This window comes from Saccostrea cucullata, unplaced genomic scaffold, assembly GCF_032062105.1.
Source record: "Saccostrea cucullata isolate Sc308-1 unplaced genomic scaffold, CSIRO_AGI_Scuc_v1 ctg17648, whole genome shotgun sequence".
NCBI lineage: Eukaryota > Metazoa > Mollusca > Bivalvia > Ostreida > Ostreidae > Saccostrea > Saccostrea cuccullata.
Window position 1 is genome coordinate 1,696 of NW_026922952.1, and position 18,787 is coordinate 20,482.

The 18,787-nt window shown below is 33.0% G+C and overlaps 1 protein-coding gene across 1 annotated transcript; it reads right to left on the reverse strand.

The window, feature by feature from the left end:
* Positions 1–2,305: 2,305 nt before the first annotated feature.
* LOC134262864 (histone deacetylase 6-like) lies at positions 2,306–18,426 on the reverse strand. Its single transcript, XM_062745185.1, has 24 exons — positions 18,326–18,426; positions 17,897–17,965; positions 15,064–15,190; positions 14,891–14,956; positions 14,540–14,599; positions 13,151–13,240; positions 12,587–12,693; positions 12,049–12,174; positions 10,110–10,262; positions 9,473–9,526; positions 8,700–8,787; positions 8,357–8,397; positions 7,891–7,987; positions 7,721–7,792; positions 7,121–7,146; positions 6,742–6,846; positions 6,411–6,479; positions 6,137–6,263; positions 5,841–5,906; positions 5,613–5,672; positions 5,302–5,391; positions 4,915–5,018; positions 4,635–4,702; positions 2,306–4,015 (listed from the first exon to the last, which is right to left on the reverse strand). The coding sequence occupies exons 1-24, from the start codon at positions 18,409–18,411 to the stop codon at positions 3,945–3,947; spliced, it is 2,022 nt and encodes a 673-aa protein (XP_062601169.1). The 5' UTR covers positions 18,412–18,426; the 3' UTR covers positions 2,306–3,944.
* Positions 18,427–18,787: the final 361 nt, after the last annotated feature.

Genomic DNA, 18,787 nt, shown 5'->3' on the forward strand with positions numbered 1-18,787 from the left:
CAATAAGTATAAATATTGGAAAGATTGATTCGATACAAAGAAACCATCCACTTTCAATAGGTTTAAGAAACATCCCTTCTTTTCCATTGTAAAAAGAGATTTTGACCTCTAAAATAACAAGAGGCCCAAGGGCCTTGAATCGCTCTTCTGATAAATTGTACAACCTATCACTTGTATTTGAAGCCTCTAACCCTAAGTATCCTATTAAAGACCCAAGTTGCATCACCTGACAAAGTTTGATGATTCTTAGCCAATTAGAACTCCTTTTTGGTCTACATTCTTGGAAATCACAAAATGCATCAAGTGACAAAGTTTGATAATTCTAAGCCAATAAATACCTGAGATATTCAAAAGTAGGTCACTGTGACCTACTCTTTGGTCAACATTCTCAGAAAACCCAAGATGCATCAACTGACCAAGTATGATGATTCTTAACTAATAAGTACCAGAGATACTTAAATATAGCCATAAAATGTCGAAAGTAGGTCATTGTGACCTACATTTTGGTTAACATTTTTTAGAGTCCCAAGATGTATCTGCTGACCAAGTTTGATAATTTTAAGCCAAAAAATACCTGAGATATTCAAAAGTAGGTCACCATGACCTACTTTTAGGTCGACATTCTCCGAAATCCATGATGCATCAACTGACAAAGTATGATGATTCTAAATCGATAAGTACTAGAGATACATAAATATAGCCATAAAATGTCAAAAAGTAGGTCATTGTGACCTACTTTTTGGTCGACATTCTCCGAAAACCCAAGATGCATCAACTGACAAAGTTTGATGATTCTAAGCCAATAAGTACCGGAGAATACTTAAATATAGCCATAAAATGTCGAAAGTAGGTCATCGTGACCTACATTTTGGTTAACATTTTTAAGAGTCCAAAGATGCATCTGCTGACCAAGTTTGCTAATTCTAAGCCAATAAATACCTGAGAAATTCAAAAGTAGGTCACCATGACCTACTTTTTGGTCGAAATTCTCCGAAAACCAAAGATGCATCAACTGACAAAGTATGATGATTCTAAACCAATAAGTACTAGAGATACTTAAATATAGCCATAAAATGTCAAAAGTAGGTCACTGTGACCTACTTTTTGGTCGACATTCTCTGAAAACCCAAGATCATCAACTGACAAAGTTTGATGATTCTAAGCCAATAAGTGCCAGAGATACTTAAATATAGCCATAACATGTCGAAAGTAGGTCACTGTGACCTAATTTTTGGTCGTCACTATCCGAAAACCGAAGATGCATCAACTCACAAAGTTTGATGATTCTAAGCCAATAAATACCTAAGATACTTAAATATAGCGGCTCTCCATAAAATGTCGAAAGTAGGTCACCGTGACCTACATTTTGGTCGACATTTTTCAGATTCCCAAGATGCATCTCCTGACCAAGTTTCATGATCATAGGTTTAAAGTTAATCAAAACATGCCTTTTAAACAATTTGAAAACAAATGCCTGCAAAATTCTAAAAGTAGGTCACAGTGACCTACTTTTTCTTAAATATGTTTTAAGGCCCCATGATGCAGCAACTTACCAAGATTTGATGATTCTAACCCTTTCAGTGCCTGAAATAATGGGATTAAATGTTTTGAAAAGGATAAGTCATAAAGTTCAAAAAGTAGGTCACGGTGACCTACTTTTAAGTTGACGTTGTTCAAGGACTCAAGATGCATCAACTGACAAAGTTTGATGATCACAGGCCTTAAAGTATCCAAAATATGCCTTTAAATCAATTTGAAAACAAATGCCCGAAAAATTTAAAAAGTAGGTCACCGTGACCTACTTTTGAGTTAACATGATGTGAAGTCCTAAGATGCATCAACTTACAAGATTTGATGATCCTAGTCCTTATAGTAAGCAAAATATGAACATTTTTATTAATTGTAAATTTAGGTCAACTTTAAAGTGACCTTGAGACCAGGCCCTTTGCCCCAGGGTCATGCCTTGAACAATTTTTAATCTTCAACATATCCTGATCCTTGTATGTAAGTTTGGTGAAAATCTGCCTGGTGGTTCTGGAGAAGAAGATTTTTTAGCAACCAGTGCTTTTTGTTTGTTTTCCTGATTATCTCCCCTTGATTCAGGGTCCCAACCCTTATTTTAGTATAAATGGTAGCCCTTGGGCCAAGGATACCCTGTGACAAATTTGACACTGATTGGCCAAGGGGTTCTTGAGTTATGGCCCATATTCTAAAAAGTTAACGCACACCGCACGACGCACACCGCACACCGCACAAATGGCCATAGCATTAGCTCTTTGAGCCTTTGGCTCAGAAGAGCTAATTATGATAAAGGTTGAAGTATTTTTTCAAAAGTAACTGAAACTGCAGGTCAAGGCCATGAGCTTTTTAATGAGGGTACTCAAAGAAAGGCCGTCTGATAATGAAACATAGTAGCACCAACACTTAAATAACTTTGGACAAGGTTTTATGTAGCTCAAATCCACAGGTCATAAGGGCAAAATACTGGTGCTCAAAAGTTGTGTCACCCCCCCCCCCCCCCAACCAGAAGTCAAGACTTAACTCCAAGGTCAAGGTAAAAAAAAAAAAGATTTCACCAAAGTTCTTGTTACAATGAAAACAATTGTGAATATGAAAGGCCAGAAATCAACAGTTCATAGGTTAAAGGGGGATAAATTGACAGATAGATCAAAAACTATCTACCCTTGAATCTTAATCAGTGGCACAAAAATATTTTTGAATGAAAAAAATTAGAAATACATGTACTAAAATGTAGAATGATATAGGGTGTTTCTGCATGCCATTGAAATGAAATACAGTAATCTTTTATATTACCAAAAACTCACAATTTACATAATAGTTTAAAAAATATTTATGACAGAATAAATAATTTGCATAATTTATAAAACAAGAGGTAGAAGCTTGGTGATAAATGGAATACTTGAGAATTGCATACACGTCATGTCAAAAAATAAAAAGCACAGGTAAATATTACAGAGTATAGATAAATAAACTTATCGTTGAACTGAACCAGTCAATATCAGAATGTACTAAACTGATTTCACTTCTAAGTTATTTTTTTTTATATTCTTATTAATTTTAAAAATTTCATGAAAATAATAAAGTGTACAGTAGAACTACTGTAGAAGTACTTTTTTCTGCGTGGTATTAATTTACACTATGGTCACAAATTTTCCACGGACATTTCTCCTAGTGTACTTAATGAAAATGTAAGGCATATAATGACAGTCTAAGAAATCCAGGTACTTTAAATAGAAATTGAGATTCCGTGGAATTATGACCCCACGGAAAAAAGTACACCTACAGTATCTTAGAGTCAACATATTGAGCAAATTCACATACAGTGAAAAACCAAATCTGACACTAAATCTCCCTGGCGATTAATTATATCCAAGGCATGTTTTACTGAAAGTTCTAAAAGTACATGTGTACAACTTCCATTGATTCAATTTTGCAATCAAATTTTGTTTAAAGATTTCCAGATGACAAAAAAAAAACCAGAAAGATAATTCTCTTTTCAACAATGTAAAACATGCTTTACAGGCAAGTAATAAAATCATTTTGTAAACTTCCCCCTATTTTATAACTGATTCGTAACCTGACTTTTTAGTGTCAGATAATACAGCATAACTGTCATTATGCTACCTACAGTTCATCTGATGTTTCATTGATATTACTCTTAGATAAAGAAAACTAATGATTAAATACATTGATAATGTCCATCCATGAATGGCAAGAATGTTTCACAAAATGCAAGTATAAATAAAAATCCAATCTCATAATTTTTTCAACCTGCAGTACATTCTTTATAACACACAAAGATCTCAAACTGTACAGTCCCCTGTCAGTATAACATTAAGGCGATGCAAAGATAAAAAGACAATAACATAACTGTTGATAATGAAGGTAAGATTTTTGTTCTCTCCTATTCCCTCCCCCTAGTGTTATGTGCTGATTTTCTTCTTTTCTTTCTCAGTTTTGATCACTTCTAGCTGCTGCTGAGTTGGAAGATCAACTGAAATAAAAAATTTCATCACCAAAAATGAAATTTCTTTCTTGATTTTACTCAAATGCATGAATTTAAGACAGAGATTTTCATGATCAAAGTAGGGCTTAATTATTTATGGGTGTTATTGCTTTGAAGACTGATATATACACAGGAATTGACTTTATACACAGTAAACACTCCGACATGCAATAGCTTAAAAACTTCATCTGAGTTGAATTAATTTCCAATGTCATCCAGATGATTTAAATAATAAAATATTGAAAATGAATGGATCCTACTGTTTTAAATTGAGTTATGCATGACTTGTAGTGATTTGTGTTTGTATTTTTTCATATGTGAAGATGCAAGATCATTATTAGAGAGATGGTGTGATTTTTAAAGATACTGCAGGTTTTTATGTTTGACCATTATTAACACAGTACAGGTTAACCTTTACATTAGATTTTATGATCTCAATATACATGTACATGTACTTTGCTTTTATTTGGAATATCAATTGCTTGTTTGTTAAAATTGAGAGGAGAGGTTGGTTGCGAGCTGGGTGATATTTTCTTTTGTTTAAGACTTCAGAATAGCAGGTTTTACTCGGGGAGGCAATTTGTAATTCATCCTAGACTATTCATACCTCTGTATAAAATTGTCTTCCAGAATTCTTCTTGAACCTCCATTGTTTTACGAATAGCTTCTACACCACTGTAAAAGATAAAGTAACGATCTAAATGTTTAGAAATTTTAAAAATGTACTACAAAAATGCATTTTGATATAAGAATAGCTCTTCTATTTTTGCGTATCATTTTAATTCATTCTGTGACACTGAAAATAGCTGTTATCATTAATTTGTTGAAAGAAATCACTTTCTGGTTTTTCTTTCTTTAACCCATGTTTTCATAGCCTTGAAAGTTACCTTTTACTGGGCACTGCATTGTGAATGTTTGGTAAGGAGTCTCCTAGTAACGAGGCTATACACAGACTCATAGCCTGAGAAGTTCCCTCCAAACTGTAACCTCCCTGTCAATATGTAGAGTTTTTAAAATACTTACATGAATATACAACAAAAGTAAAAGACTTTAAATTTATGGGGGGGAAAACTTTTCAATTACTTGTTATGGAAGATTTTTTCACTGATTGTGATTTGCAAATAAAATATTTGCATAGCAGTTGGATATACAGCATGGGAATTCATCAGCTTGTTAACTCTTCATACATGCCTGTTATTGGTAGAAAATGTAAATCTTTTTGTCCAATATATATACAAATCAAAGCACGAAAAGTAGACACATTTGATACCCACCTCTAAAATAAGAGCAATCTTCCCATCTGCCAATCCCATCAACATCCTGGTCATGTGACCAAAGACGGCTGGAGACAGTCGGTAACCACCCTTAAAATAGAAAATATAATTAATAATTCAAAATCAACCTAAAACATAGATTGATATTTTTAAACATGTTGCATCAGAGCATAAGTTTTATATACAGTGTATTTTGTTTTACACCTTAAAAATGCATAGGAATCAAAAAACATTCTTAGTATTCTACTTCTGATTGTCTTTGGAACAATCTAAAGTAAAGGATGCATATTCAGTGGCCATTAGTCTCTCACCAAAGGGTCTGACTTCTCAGCATCAAAGCCTGCTGCCACCAACACCAAGTCTGGGGCAAACTGAAACAAGAAAAGGACACACTGATCAGATTCAGAAGGACACACACAGATCATCCTAAGGATGAATTCTCTTTCAGAGCTACTCTAAATGCCCTATCTGCCCAGTAATCATGGGAAAATGTGTGTAACCATAAAAGTGACATTACGTTACACCAGCGGATGACTAACCTCATAAGCTAGGGGCAGCACCAGATGGTGGAAGGCTGCAATGTAATCTGCATCTCCTTTAGATCCCTGATAAAGAGTTATCAAAAACATTATCAGGTACATCTACATCAGCTTATTGAAATATTTTTTTCCTAACTTCTAACGAAAATTACTTTTTGTTGACCTACTGCATAATAATATACATGTACATGTATTTTAAAATGCACGATTATCTTTCTGAACTTGATTTCAGAGAGTTTTACATCATCATTTGTTAAATGTACTATGACGGGTCAGTATAGAACCTGGACACTTACATCGTTCCAGGCTATGTTGACTGTGTGTCCCTGGGCCTGCGGACCCCCTGTCTGTTTGTGGTAACCCTTACCTCCGTAAGGGTAATACGATCCATTGTCAAATCGATGTAGTGAAATAAATAGTACACTGCAATAAAAGAATATTACAAGCATTGCAAAATATATTAATATTATGAGCTTAAAAATGCCTGACTTCAAAAAACCAGAAATTGTCTATGTAGCAATTTGTTTCTAAACAACAGAATTTTGTTCCAAAATTTTCAGTATGACTGACCTTGGATCATTTTCAAAGAGGTTCTGAATTGCGTTTCCATGATGGATATCCCAGTCCACAATCAGGACCCTAAAATATAGGTGTATTGTCTACAGACAAGTCAAATAAAATACAAAATAAAATGTACAGAAAAGACAGTTTTTTAAGATTGTTTTACTTTTTTACATTGTATTTGTGTTGGGCATATTTAGCTGCTCTTCCTACATTGTTTTGCTGTAGTTTTTATCTTTGTACCTTGTATTTTTGTTGGGCATACTTGGCAGCTATTCCTACATTGTATGTTTTACCTATTTACATTGAATATTTGTTGGGTATATTTAGCAGCTGTTACCTTTGTACATTGTACTTTTGTTGGGCGTATTTAGCAGCTATCCCTACGTTGTTGAACAGACAGAAGCCCATCATTGTGTTTCTCTCTGCATGGTGACCAGGAGGCCTAGATGGAATTTAAGAAATACAGTCATGTAACAAAAAGACAATACAACCTTTCACAAAAGTTTATATCTCAGTTTAATCTCTAAGACATTCCATCAAAATTTATAAAGTTTGACAAGTATGTTTTATTCTAAAATCAATTTAAAAAAAATTATAGTGAATCAGACTGTTTTCAATCAACATTTAAATGTCAAGATAGCTCATAATGAGAGCTATGTGCAGCTTTATTAAGTGTTTGTTTGTTTTAAAACAATAACATTATTCCCATGCCTCACCTTACTATAGCAACACCACTCTGACACTGTAAATACATAAAATACATGTTTAAGAAATAATAAATACATTTAAAACATAAAGGTACAATTTTAAAACCATTTCTTTAAAAGATAAAAAAGGAATGGCTATATACAGATGTTCAAAATGCTCTTTTTAAACACTTTATACAACCATTCAAAAAATAACTTTTATTGTCTAATTGTTGCTATGTGTATTACAGACACATACAGGTATAATCAGAAGGGTCAGATGAACCCTCTAAATATTGGTTACTCAGCTTTAATGGGCACTGGGCAATGAATTAAAAATTTAAATTCTATGGGCATGAAAGAAAGGCTTTCTGTTTAAGAGTAATATATATCCAAGTTGTTCAAATATGAAGTCCATTGGAACAACACCTACGAAATGCATCTTAGATGATACCAAATTCGACAATATGGAGTGTATTACAAATTAGGAAGTGCAATGTATCTAAGGTCTTAGCTGATTGGACAATAATAAGCTAATCAAAAATCAAAGATAAGAAAGTATCTAAGGACCAATCTGATTGGACAATATAGAGTCTATCAGAGATAAAGAAGTATCTAGTAAGGTCTTACCTGATTGGTCAATATGGAGTCTATCACAGATAAGGAACAGCCCACTGCCCAGGCTGCTGAGGTAAAACTTTCCTGAAAACAAAGGGTGACACATTGTTTAACTGTAAACAAGGTAGAGTAAACAATATTGCTATACATGTATATGGTAAAGTTTGTGATAAAACTCTCACCTGACACAGGAAGATGGACTTGAAGGTCTCCTGGTAGACCTTTAATGCCTCTTCTCCCATTGTCATGGTTTTCTTGAATCGACGAATATGATCCTCTCTACAAAATATAAACATCACAATGTAAAATATACAGTGGACCCTCAGATATCCGGACGCAAGATATCCGGATGCTTCAGTATCCGGACAACTTTTCTTGGAACAGAATTTTTTAATGTTATTTATTCTTGTTTAACTGGTAATTCAGATATCTGGAAAGATTTACTGGCAACCAAAGCGTCCAGATAAATGAGGCTCCACTATACTGATAAATGATGGATCTATTCTGCAATTTTTTTTAATTAGTTTCTCATTGACATGTCCATTTGGCATCACTCAAAGTCTTAATATCTTCTTCACAATCATATAAATCTGTACACTGTTTTAATATCAATATATGTTTTAAGCTTTATTATTGTGAAATACTTACCCATGACCAAGACAAATTTCTTCTTCTGAAGCTTTTCGACCCTGGAATGAAGAACAAAGTTGACCTCATATATAACCTGTACTGGAATTTTATTACATATGTATAATAGAAAAAGTACTTTGTCAAATATTATTATCATAACTAAAATGTACAGAAAATTTTATTTACAACAAAGTGGTTCACTTCCTTTTCATCTTTCAGAATAACCTTCGTACTTTGCAAGAATTATCAGTGGTATCATGAAAATAACCATAAAACGTGGCCTTATACATGAATTTTATATAATTGTTATTACTGACATGTTGTAGAGTTAATGGTTAATCTGGAGGTCAACATTCCCTACCTGTATGTGGTAGCACCTGTCCCAGACCCCGTTCTTTTTCAAGGTCTGTACAATCCTCTCCACTCTATCTGGGCCCTCCTCAAAACCTCTGTTTTAGAAACAGATTTTGTTTAATTACATGTAGATAAGCAATGAATTGGATTGATCATCATTTTATCATGAGAATTTATGAGTATAGTCACTATTACAGAATGGTAATGATTCTCATCTATCGTATATGTAAGCCTAAGGAATAAATAATGTTAACTTTTACAATACTCAAGCTAGTCTTCTAGATTCCCGAGTACTCAATGAATTTATATTTTGGAAAATTTATTTTTTTAAGTATGTAATATGTAGATACATGCATCTAATACTTATTCATACTTTTTTCTTTTATTTCTTAAGTTTGTTTAAATACATGTATACAAATCTTATACAGCATGTCTATTACATATGAAATGTATTCTACTGAATGTGTTTTACTCTGATTATTATATAATATTATTATATTATTATTATTATTGTTATTTCATTTTAAGCTGAAACCCATGTATGTAAATATGTTTTGCATAATGTATATGTAGGGAGAGGGCGTAATAAGTTTTTAGAACTTTTGCCCAATCCCAATTGTAAAGTATAATCAATAAAATATGTTCAAATCAAATCATGTATAAATAAAATTAAGATAACTTACTTGTTTGAATTATTCATTATTTGTTTGTATGTCTCAATATTTGTAAAACTTTGTTGAAAAAGAAAAGATAAAGTAATGTATGAGTTATTGCCCTTACCCATAGCCTAGGTCTCTATGATTTAACATTGCTTCGTCATATACAATGCCGACCCTGCAACAGAATTCATACCTCAAATATATGTATAGAAGTACAGAAATGTATAGAAACTACTCTAAGCAAAACACATCTTTGCATCTTGAAGGCAAATTTTATCAGTCTACAAAATGACAGCAATTAAAATATCACAGTGACCAATGCTACTGTGAAATCACTAATTTTCATTGTTTTCAAGGTATGAAGAATGGAGAGACCCAGGAATTCATGACCACAAAAAATATAAAATCTTTATTACTCAACACTTCTCCAATCACGAAATCAAATCCCAACATATTTAACAAATAACAATATTTGTGATTTTACAGTACTCAATCTAAAAATCATGAAATAAGCTGCAGTCAGTTATCGGACTCAGTAGTTGCTGATAGAGAGATACACATTGCTTTTAATTAAGTTCAGACACTGGATGAAAAAATTTAAGGTGATATGTGTCTGCAGACACACAAACTACATGTATATGCCAGTAATCTTCAATTAAGGAGGTATACAAAATTGATTCTAAATATTTCCAATCATATAACTACAGTTGTATACAAAAGTCAACACCAGTCTACCACAGCACAAAGTCCTACTTTACTTGTGTCTAGTCGTCCTGTGTACAGTGCGGGCCAAAAGTTCATCCACCTGGGCATCTATGATGTGGGCACTTTCCATAACCCCTGGATTCCAGCATTCCTGATGAAGTGAAAATGACTCAGGCATGTTGTGTGTGTAAAAGTTCACTCCATCCCTATGTTAAATAATACAGTGGATTCCATTTAATCGGATAGCGGTTAAACGAATATTTCGGCTTATCTGATACAATATCAGAGCACAAAACCATTTCTTATATATTTATTAATAATTTCACCTGATATTCTGATAGGAAAATATCGGATTTTCGTTTTATCTGATACAAAAATTTCGCCTATCATAGTGATTTTCATAATAATTGTCTTGTTCACACCTCTACCTTCCGTGTGAAAATCCATTGTTTACACAAGTTTGACACTTCCAGTCAAATTACGACAATGAGGGGATTAGTCACACATGCCAGCACCTTACCTGTGTTAGCAGTGGGCACAGTAGATCGATATGTTTTGATAACAATAGTGATGACCGGCTTGGGTGTTAATTTTGATCATTGATAATTGGCTTGTGTTCAATTTTGTTCGGCGTGAAATTTTAATTATTGAACTTTTCAGTTTGAGTATGACACTTCGCTTGGGTATTAAATTAAATTATCAGAATTAGACTGTCTATTAAATGGTAGCGCTTGGTCATTTAGTTGGATATGTGTTCACTTTTAAGTGCAATTTTAAGATTCCAGATCGCAAGTTTAAATATTGCCATGACGACAATTAAAATAGGTATGCACACATTTGAAACATGGTATTTTTGAAACTTGTGACAACAAAACAGTAAACTTTTAATTAAATCCGATGTTTTACCACACATGAATTTATATTTTTTCAACGGGTGCTCCGATATTAGCTGGATATGCTTTCTACGCACGAACGCGTTTTCAATTTGCACCACCGAAAATTGAAAATGCTGTGAATAGAAAATCGGCAGAATTACATGTAATATAAAATGAAATTAGTGTTTGTCATCAAACAATTTACATGTACAGTCTGCGATAGGAATATATCACATGCTATAAAGTGATTTCATAGTAAGTCTTTGTTTTTGTTTTTTTTTTGGTTCAAAAAGTCACCATCGGTTTTCGACCATCACAAGGCCGTTGGACGCTTTCCAACTTACAATACAAAGGATACTGCACGAGAGTGGGCGGGTCCATATCAACCAATTAAAGCGCTTGTTTTATAGAATGCAATCCGTGATTCAAATTGTTCAATTGTCAAATCCAACAGTGTCATCACTCAAGGCAACGCTATTTCAACCGCAGTGTAAAACTTTCAGGCGAGATTTGCGATAAAATCACATGCACCCCATATAAATATACGTATATATATCTATTATGTGCTTGAAAATGACATACAAATACAGATAAAGATGAAACAATAAACATTTTTTAAAATTTATTAATCAGCAATCCGGAAAAAAATGGTTTATGTAATATAGTCATGTATTCAATCAACTTCCGTTTTCCAAAATGGAGGCCATCAACGAATGGGGTGAATGTAAAAAGGTGCCTGGTACTAAATAAAGATGAAAATAAGTTTCATACTTCAATTAAAAACAAATTATTCATACAAAATTATATTGAACTTGTTATTAAAACCTGAAATAATTCATTTCCTGACTTGGTACATTCATCAAACGAAAACGAAAGTACAGGTACGTAATACAACCATGTTGAAATTGTTACTTATGTACTGTAGATCTGCCGTTTGTACGGCAAATATTGCAATCGGCTATTCCAATATTCGGCTATACGGATAAAACTATTCTGACAACCTGACTATCCGTTTAAACGGGACCCACTGTACAATGTTGAAACCAACTTGTTTTTTGTACTCTAATTCCAATTTAAATACAGGTACATTATTTTTTCCTTATTAGTGACCACTTACTTTGGGGGCCAGTCCAGCACCCCTGTATTTGAGTTATGTGAAATAGATGATAGATCCCCTTGTAACTGTAAACATCTCCAATATGGCCGTAACACCTTGATAACATTTAGAATGGATGATACCGCACTGAAAAATAACGTTAGACCAAGTAAATATATAATGTACAAAAGCCACTAATATTACACGTACTATCAACATTCTGTTATAGTTTCATGAAACTTAGCATGTATGAATGATGGTTTCCAACTATAGCTACAAGCGTGTACAGTCAAAGCTTGTAATCTCAAACTTGACAGGACATATTATATGTCAACATCTGAGGATTCAAGATAACAAAGCCAAGATAACATATGCCATATACAATTATACATGTATCCGAGATATTGGTTTTTAGAGATAATGAAGTTCTATTGTAGTAAAATGCCTCTAAAGCTGAAATTTAATAAATCTATGACACTCTTACAAACTATATTAGACAAATTCCATCTTCATGAAAATGTTATAAGCTCTGATATTTATGATAAGAAGCCTTCCTTACCTGTTATTGGGCCGTGTAATGGGATCTACTCTGGGACACGGGTCACCTAACAATACTTTCAGGGACAAGGCCACGCCCTCAGCCAGAGTCTTTATGCAGTACCCTCCCTACAACAGGTCACTAAGTCAATCATTTATGTAATGTTATTGTTAATCACAAATAAAAACAGCCATCAAACCACCCTTTACACAGAAAAGAATCAAAAACAGAGAAAAAGAAATTTTGAGATTAAATGCTTGACAGACAAGCCTGTATAACAGGTATTCATATAAACTTAAATTTTGCATGATTTATTGATGTGTATTCATTAAAATACATATATGAAGTCAAACTATTCCAGGGGGAAGTAGCACAATTCAGGGTCTGTACTTATGTACAGTAAAACATACTGATAACAAACTGAAAGCATGCAAGGATCAGAGATTTTGAATCCATTATTTACATCATTCATTACATTAGTGATGCTCATAAAAACTTTCAAAACTACAATGAATAAAAAACTTGCAATATTCATCATAAGCACATTAACATTAAAAAAAAAAAAAAAATTTGCAACGTCTATACCTCCAGAACCAGACAGAGTTTTCCGTCGGCCAGAGGAGACAGAAGACTGACGTACTGAGCGAAGCAGCTGGGGGTCACCTCCATCTCTCCCTGTAAAACACAGATATAAAACATCTACAGGGTTGTACATGAAGGTCAAGGAAGTATTAATGTCATTTATATAAATCAGTTTCTTTGACTTTGTGACCATTCCACTATCTGTGTGAACATACTTAATTTTTACTTTGGCAAGCTAATGTAATAGAATAAAAATAAAGTGCCACGCCACAGCATGATACGCCCGTAAAAAAATTACCATTATCTTGATTATAATGATTATCTTTTTAAAACATATAAAACCTCAATGATTTTTTTGTTAGATTTAATGGCAGACAGGTTTTAATATGCAATTCATATGGACATGCTGATTCCACCCCACCCCCATAAAATTATTTTTTTAAAGTTCATAATATTATGTAATATCAAAATAGTTTATTATGCAAAATCAAATTAGTTTTATTTACTTCTCATCAAATTCATTTTAAAACTTTTGCTAGCCAACAAGAGCTATTTTTAATCCAACAGGATTACCCATTTGACCCAATACTCAAGGGATATAGATAGCACCGATGCTCTTCCTCACACTAAACTCATTAATTTCTCTAATTTGACATGCAATTTTCTGTTATCAAAATTCTTCTTGACCAGTGCTTGATAATTAAACTCATGGGAGTGGTGGAATTTCTTTAACATACATTACATTTGTTATAGATTGCTGTCAAGTATATGCTTAAAAAAATAAGTATTTTCTTGATTTAACATTTTTCTAATAAGAATAGTGCAATACTTTTACATTTTTTGGAGTGTGTAAATGAAGAGAAAACAAGACATTTTTTTTTTAAATTTCACTTAAATTAAAGGTCACAGTGACCTTGAAATAGGTCGCGACACACCCTCTACCTAAGATGCATGAAGTGGCCAAGTTTGATGATTCTAAGTCTAATAGTTTTCTAGTTATGGACCGGACAGGATTTTTCCATATTTGGCTATAACTTTTTAATTATAGGTCAGAGCGACCTACTTTTTGTGCGCGACACACCTTCTACCCAAGATGTATCAGCTGACAAAGTTTGATAACTCTAGGCCTTATAGTATTCAAGTTATGAGCCGGACACGAGAAAAGCTAACAGACGGACGGACGGACAGACGGACAGACAGACGGACATGAAGCCTATAACATAATACGTCCCGTCTTAAGACGGGCGTATAAAAAATAAATTTCATGCATGAAATCTATCTAAAACAAATATTCCTAATTTTAATGACTTTTGCACAGGTAATCAAGACACTTTTGTCTGCAGTTTCACATCTAAAAACTCAGTTTAAATCCTTCTTGTTTCGAAATCTTACCTCAGGACAGCCCAGAGCTGCATCATAACCAGCCGACACTAGCACCAGCTGAGGATTGAACTAAAATAAAGCAAAGGATTTTATTCCGTTTAGTGAAAAAGGTGAACGATAACTTTTATTATGAGATACTGAATAAAATATGACGAATATGTTATTTGAAAGATTTTTGTATTTTGGCAAATTCAAAATTTGTGGCAAATTTTTTTTTGTGATTGCGTTCTTTATATTTATGAGAAATACACCTTTAAAGAAACTGTTCAGAATACTTCTGTGATTCTGCGAGAAAAAAAATTCCCTTTACATATTTATTAAAATACAGTTTTACAGGTAGAATATGGAGTAAACACAAACCTCATAGGCAATGGGCAGCAGAATGTTGAAGAAGATGGCTAGATATACACTATTGTCACAACCAATCTGAAAATGTCAGAATTATTAATTGCATCAGTCCTTTGAAAACCTTACAAGAAATAACAGAGAGGAGAATCCCTCATTACAACCTTCAGCACGGTTGATCTACGTACCACATTTAGGGGAACGTTGATATTAAATCCTGTGCCCGGTCCCTCACCAATATGGTCGTAATCTGATTCTCTAAGATAGGGCCATTCCTCACCATCTAAGTATTTGTGTATTGAAAAGTACAATACTCTGAAACAGAAGGGTAGGCTTAAATAACACTTCAAAATTCTGCATGTACATGTAAACCTCCATGGTAATCTAGAAATAAAATGCTTGGTTCATCCTACAAAATGACCAACATTTAAATTATGTGAAGTAATTCAGTATACATATAGCAAACCATTATAATTAAAAACATAAAACATGGGTTATCCTTGCATATGACTTCAGTTGTTAACTAGAAATCTGACCAGTCAGCAAGGGCCCCGCCATGGGGTAGAATTAATAGGGTGCAGCTTACGGAATGATTAGAAAATGTACGAAGAATAAGCAACAGCAACTGTATTCTTAAAATTTCAAGATAATTCCTGAATATTCAAAAACCTGAAAATAATATCCTTGTATTTACATTAGGCAGTAAAGAACAACTTAACATTGAATGTATATTTAAAAAATTATGAAGCTTGTGTCATATAAAATGCCAGCCTTCAATGAATGCAAATATCATGAAGGCTTGACCTTAACTTCAAACAAACAGCAGTTGCAGACAAAGGTTTTCATTAATCTTAAAGTGACAGATAAAGAAAAGCCTACTAAATTTTCTGCAGCAGGCTAGATAATTAATCCCAAGGGATTAATTGTACCTCTCTCATCATTTTCTTCTTAAGCTACAATAAGAACTTTTTCAGTATAATGATAGAATGGGGTTTTTATACAACTATTCTAAAAATTAATAATATTCTTGAATTAACATAAAGTGAAAAAAGTAAATCAAAAAATTTTCTTTAATCTATTTCTTGTTATTAGAATTCAATGACATCATAACTATTAAACAAAAATAAATTATAAAAATTTATATTTAAATCCACATTTCAGAGTGTTCATAGCATTCCAAATTGACTTAACTTCAAAACAAACTTCATTTGCAGACAGAGGTGGTAATTCATCTCAATTTGACAGATAAAGATAATGCTCTGGATTTTCTTCAGGAGGAAAGCTAATTAATCCCAAGGGACTCATAGCAGCATTCAGTTTACAATGAGAACATCTTCAGCAGTTATCTCTCTTTGCCAATGCTTTCGTGTATAAAGTTAAGGAATCTACCCCACCACCCTAGCTCCAAACCAGGGGACATAGAGAACCAAACTTAGCATCAAAATATGTATTTCTGCCTACTGAACAACCATACCAAATTTGTACTTGATTGGGCAACCATAAAAAAAGTTGCCCATTCATTCTTATGCATAGTTAAGGAATCTACCCCACCACCCCAGCTCCAAACCAGGGGACATAGGGAAACAAACTTAGCATCAAAATATGTATTTCTGCCCACTGAACTACCATACCAAATTTGAACTTGATTGGGCAACCATAAAAAAAGTTATTAGAAAAAAACAGAAAATTTGTGGACGGAAGAGTGACAGACAGACAGACAGCTAGACAGACAGACGGACAGACGGACGGACAGAGTGATTACTATAGGGCCCCCGCAAATCCTTGCGGGGCCCTAATTAGTGCAAAAAAATTCCTAAGAAAAACTAAATATTTCAGGGGTTTCCTGGCTTGTTTTTGGGTCCGTTTACCGGACCCATTCCCAATCAAAAAATCAGCCATATTTTCCCAATTCTGATTCTTTTTTTCCCAATTTTGTATCCTTGACAAAAATTTAAGAGAGTTCAGAACGAAGTAAGATATTAATTTTGCTTAATGCTTCCCTGCAAAACGTCTGAAAATCTCTACAGGTGTCAACATGTGATCGTATATTTAAGTGATGCAACACATTTGGTAAATCACCTACGATGTTTATTGACTAGTTATTATTACAATTTACATGGCTTGTTTCATTCAAGTCACCCTATAATGATCATAAAAGGATTGCACCTATCATGAAAGTTGTCAGTGATCTTACACAAAAGTTACTGTGCACTTCCTTGCATGATCTAAAAATAGAAAGGGTTTGACTAATTTGCCTAAACGCAAAAAACCTGTCATCCTACTTTTCTATCTTCCAACATTGGCCTATTCAAAGATTTATTTTCATTTATATGTTATAATTAATGTTACTACAAAGTAAAATCAATATAGATAACAATTAATTTCCAAAACTTTATTTCCAAATATTTTTTTTTTAATTTATAAATCTTCTACTCCAGTCATGAATGTAAAGTAAAACTAAACAGTGTTTTCCTGCATTTTTTTTTAATATACACGAAAAAATTATGTTCACTTATTCTTAGTCACAAATGGGATATATAATAACAAAAAAAATCCGAAATCACCTTTATCCACTTAAACTTTTTTTTTTTAACTTCAGTCATGAATCAATAAAACTAAATAATTTTTTTTTTCTGGAAATTTTCATTATCCAAATAAAAAATATTATGGCCATTTAAATATTTTTCTTTTACATAAGTCAAAATATATAATATATAGCAATTTTTTTGGCATTTTTTTTATCATCCAACAACAGCTGAATAATGTGCGACTCTTTATATCTGTCTACAGTTCTTAACTCTATTGTAATACAGACCCTTTTTGGTCCCTTCATTTTTATTGATTTGGGGAAATAACAAAATTGGTCCTTTTTAAAATTTTCCCAATTTGAACAGTTTTCGCGTCAATTTTCCCAATTGTACGGACCCCGGACCCAGTTTAAAAATGGTAGGAAAACCCCTGTATTTACTCCACAAAGCTAATAAACATTCCATTTACTGTCATGCTTTTTTCCTGACTTACCTGGGATCATTGTAGAAGAAGTACTGTATACCCTGACCGTGGTGAACATCCCAGTCCAAAATCAGAACCCTGAAATCACAAATATTGTACAATAAGAATGTTGCTAAAAAATAATTCTATATCAATGATGATAAAAAAAATGTATAGGTATAATTTCAAGTTTGATAATTTTCTCTATTTTTGGAGGTTAAATCATGATTCAGAAAATGTTAATTGATAAATGGTATCTTTTCAATAAGCTTATTAATGCAATAAAAGACCAAAAATTCAAAGTTTTCATCTGGATATTCAAAATTTGTTCAGACTAGTGCAATATAAAGTTTGAAAGGGAAACACATCTATACTAGTCTGGACTTGCAGACATCAATAGAAAGTACTCAAATTTAAAAAAATCCCCTAAATATGGATTTTTCCCGTGAAAATACCGACCTTTCCAGTCCATGGACATCGAGGGCTCTCTTGGCAGCTATAGCTACGTTGTTTAACAGGCAGTAACCATTAAACTCATTGTACATCGCATGGTGGCCTGGAGGTCTACAAATAAATGTATTAGAGGTATCTCAGAAAGATAGACAAAATGTGACTTTTGTCGTCTTTATACACATTTTTTAAAACAGAATTTAACTGGTACTTTAAAGTACTTTAAATTAAATTGTTTTAATTTCACAAGCTAAAATTTATTACAGTGATTCTGTATCAATTGAGTTTTAAATTTCACAATAAAACCTGTAACATTTACGAAACACTCAATGACACATTCTGAAAACTTTTAGCATTATGAGTTTTATTTTGTGAAATAAAACAATCATGTTTTTTCCCAATCTAGATTACCTACATATATGTACTAGGTAGAATCTGACATTACATGTACTTGATTACATTATTTAAATA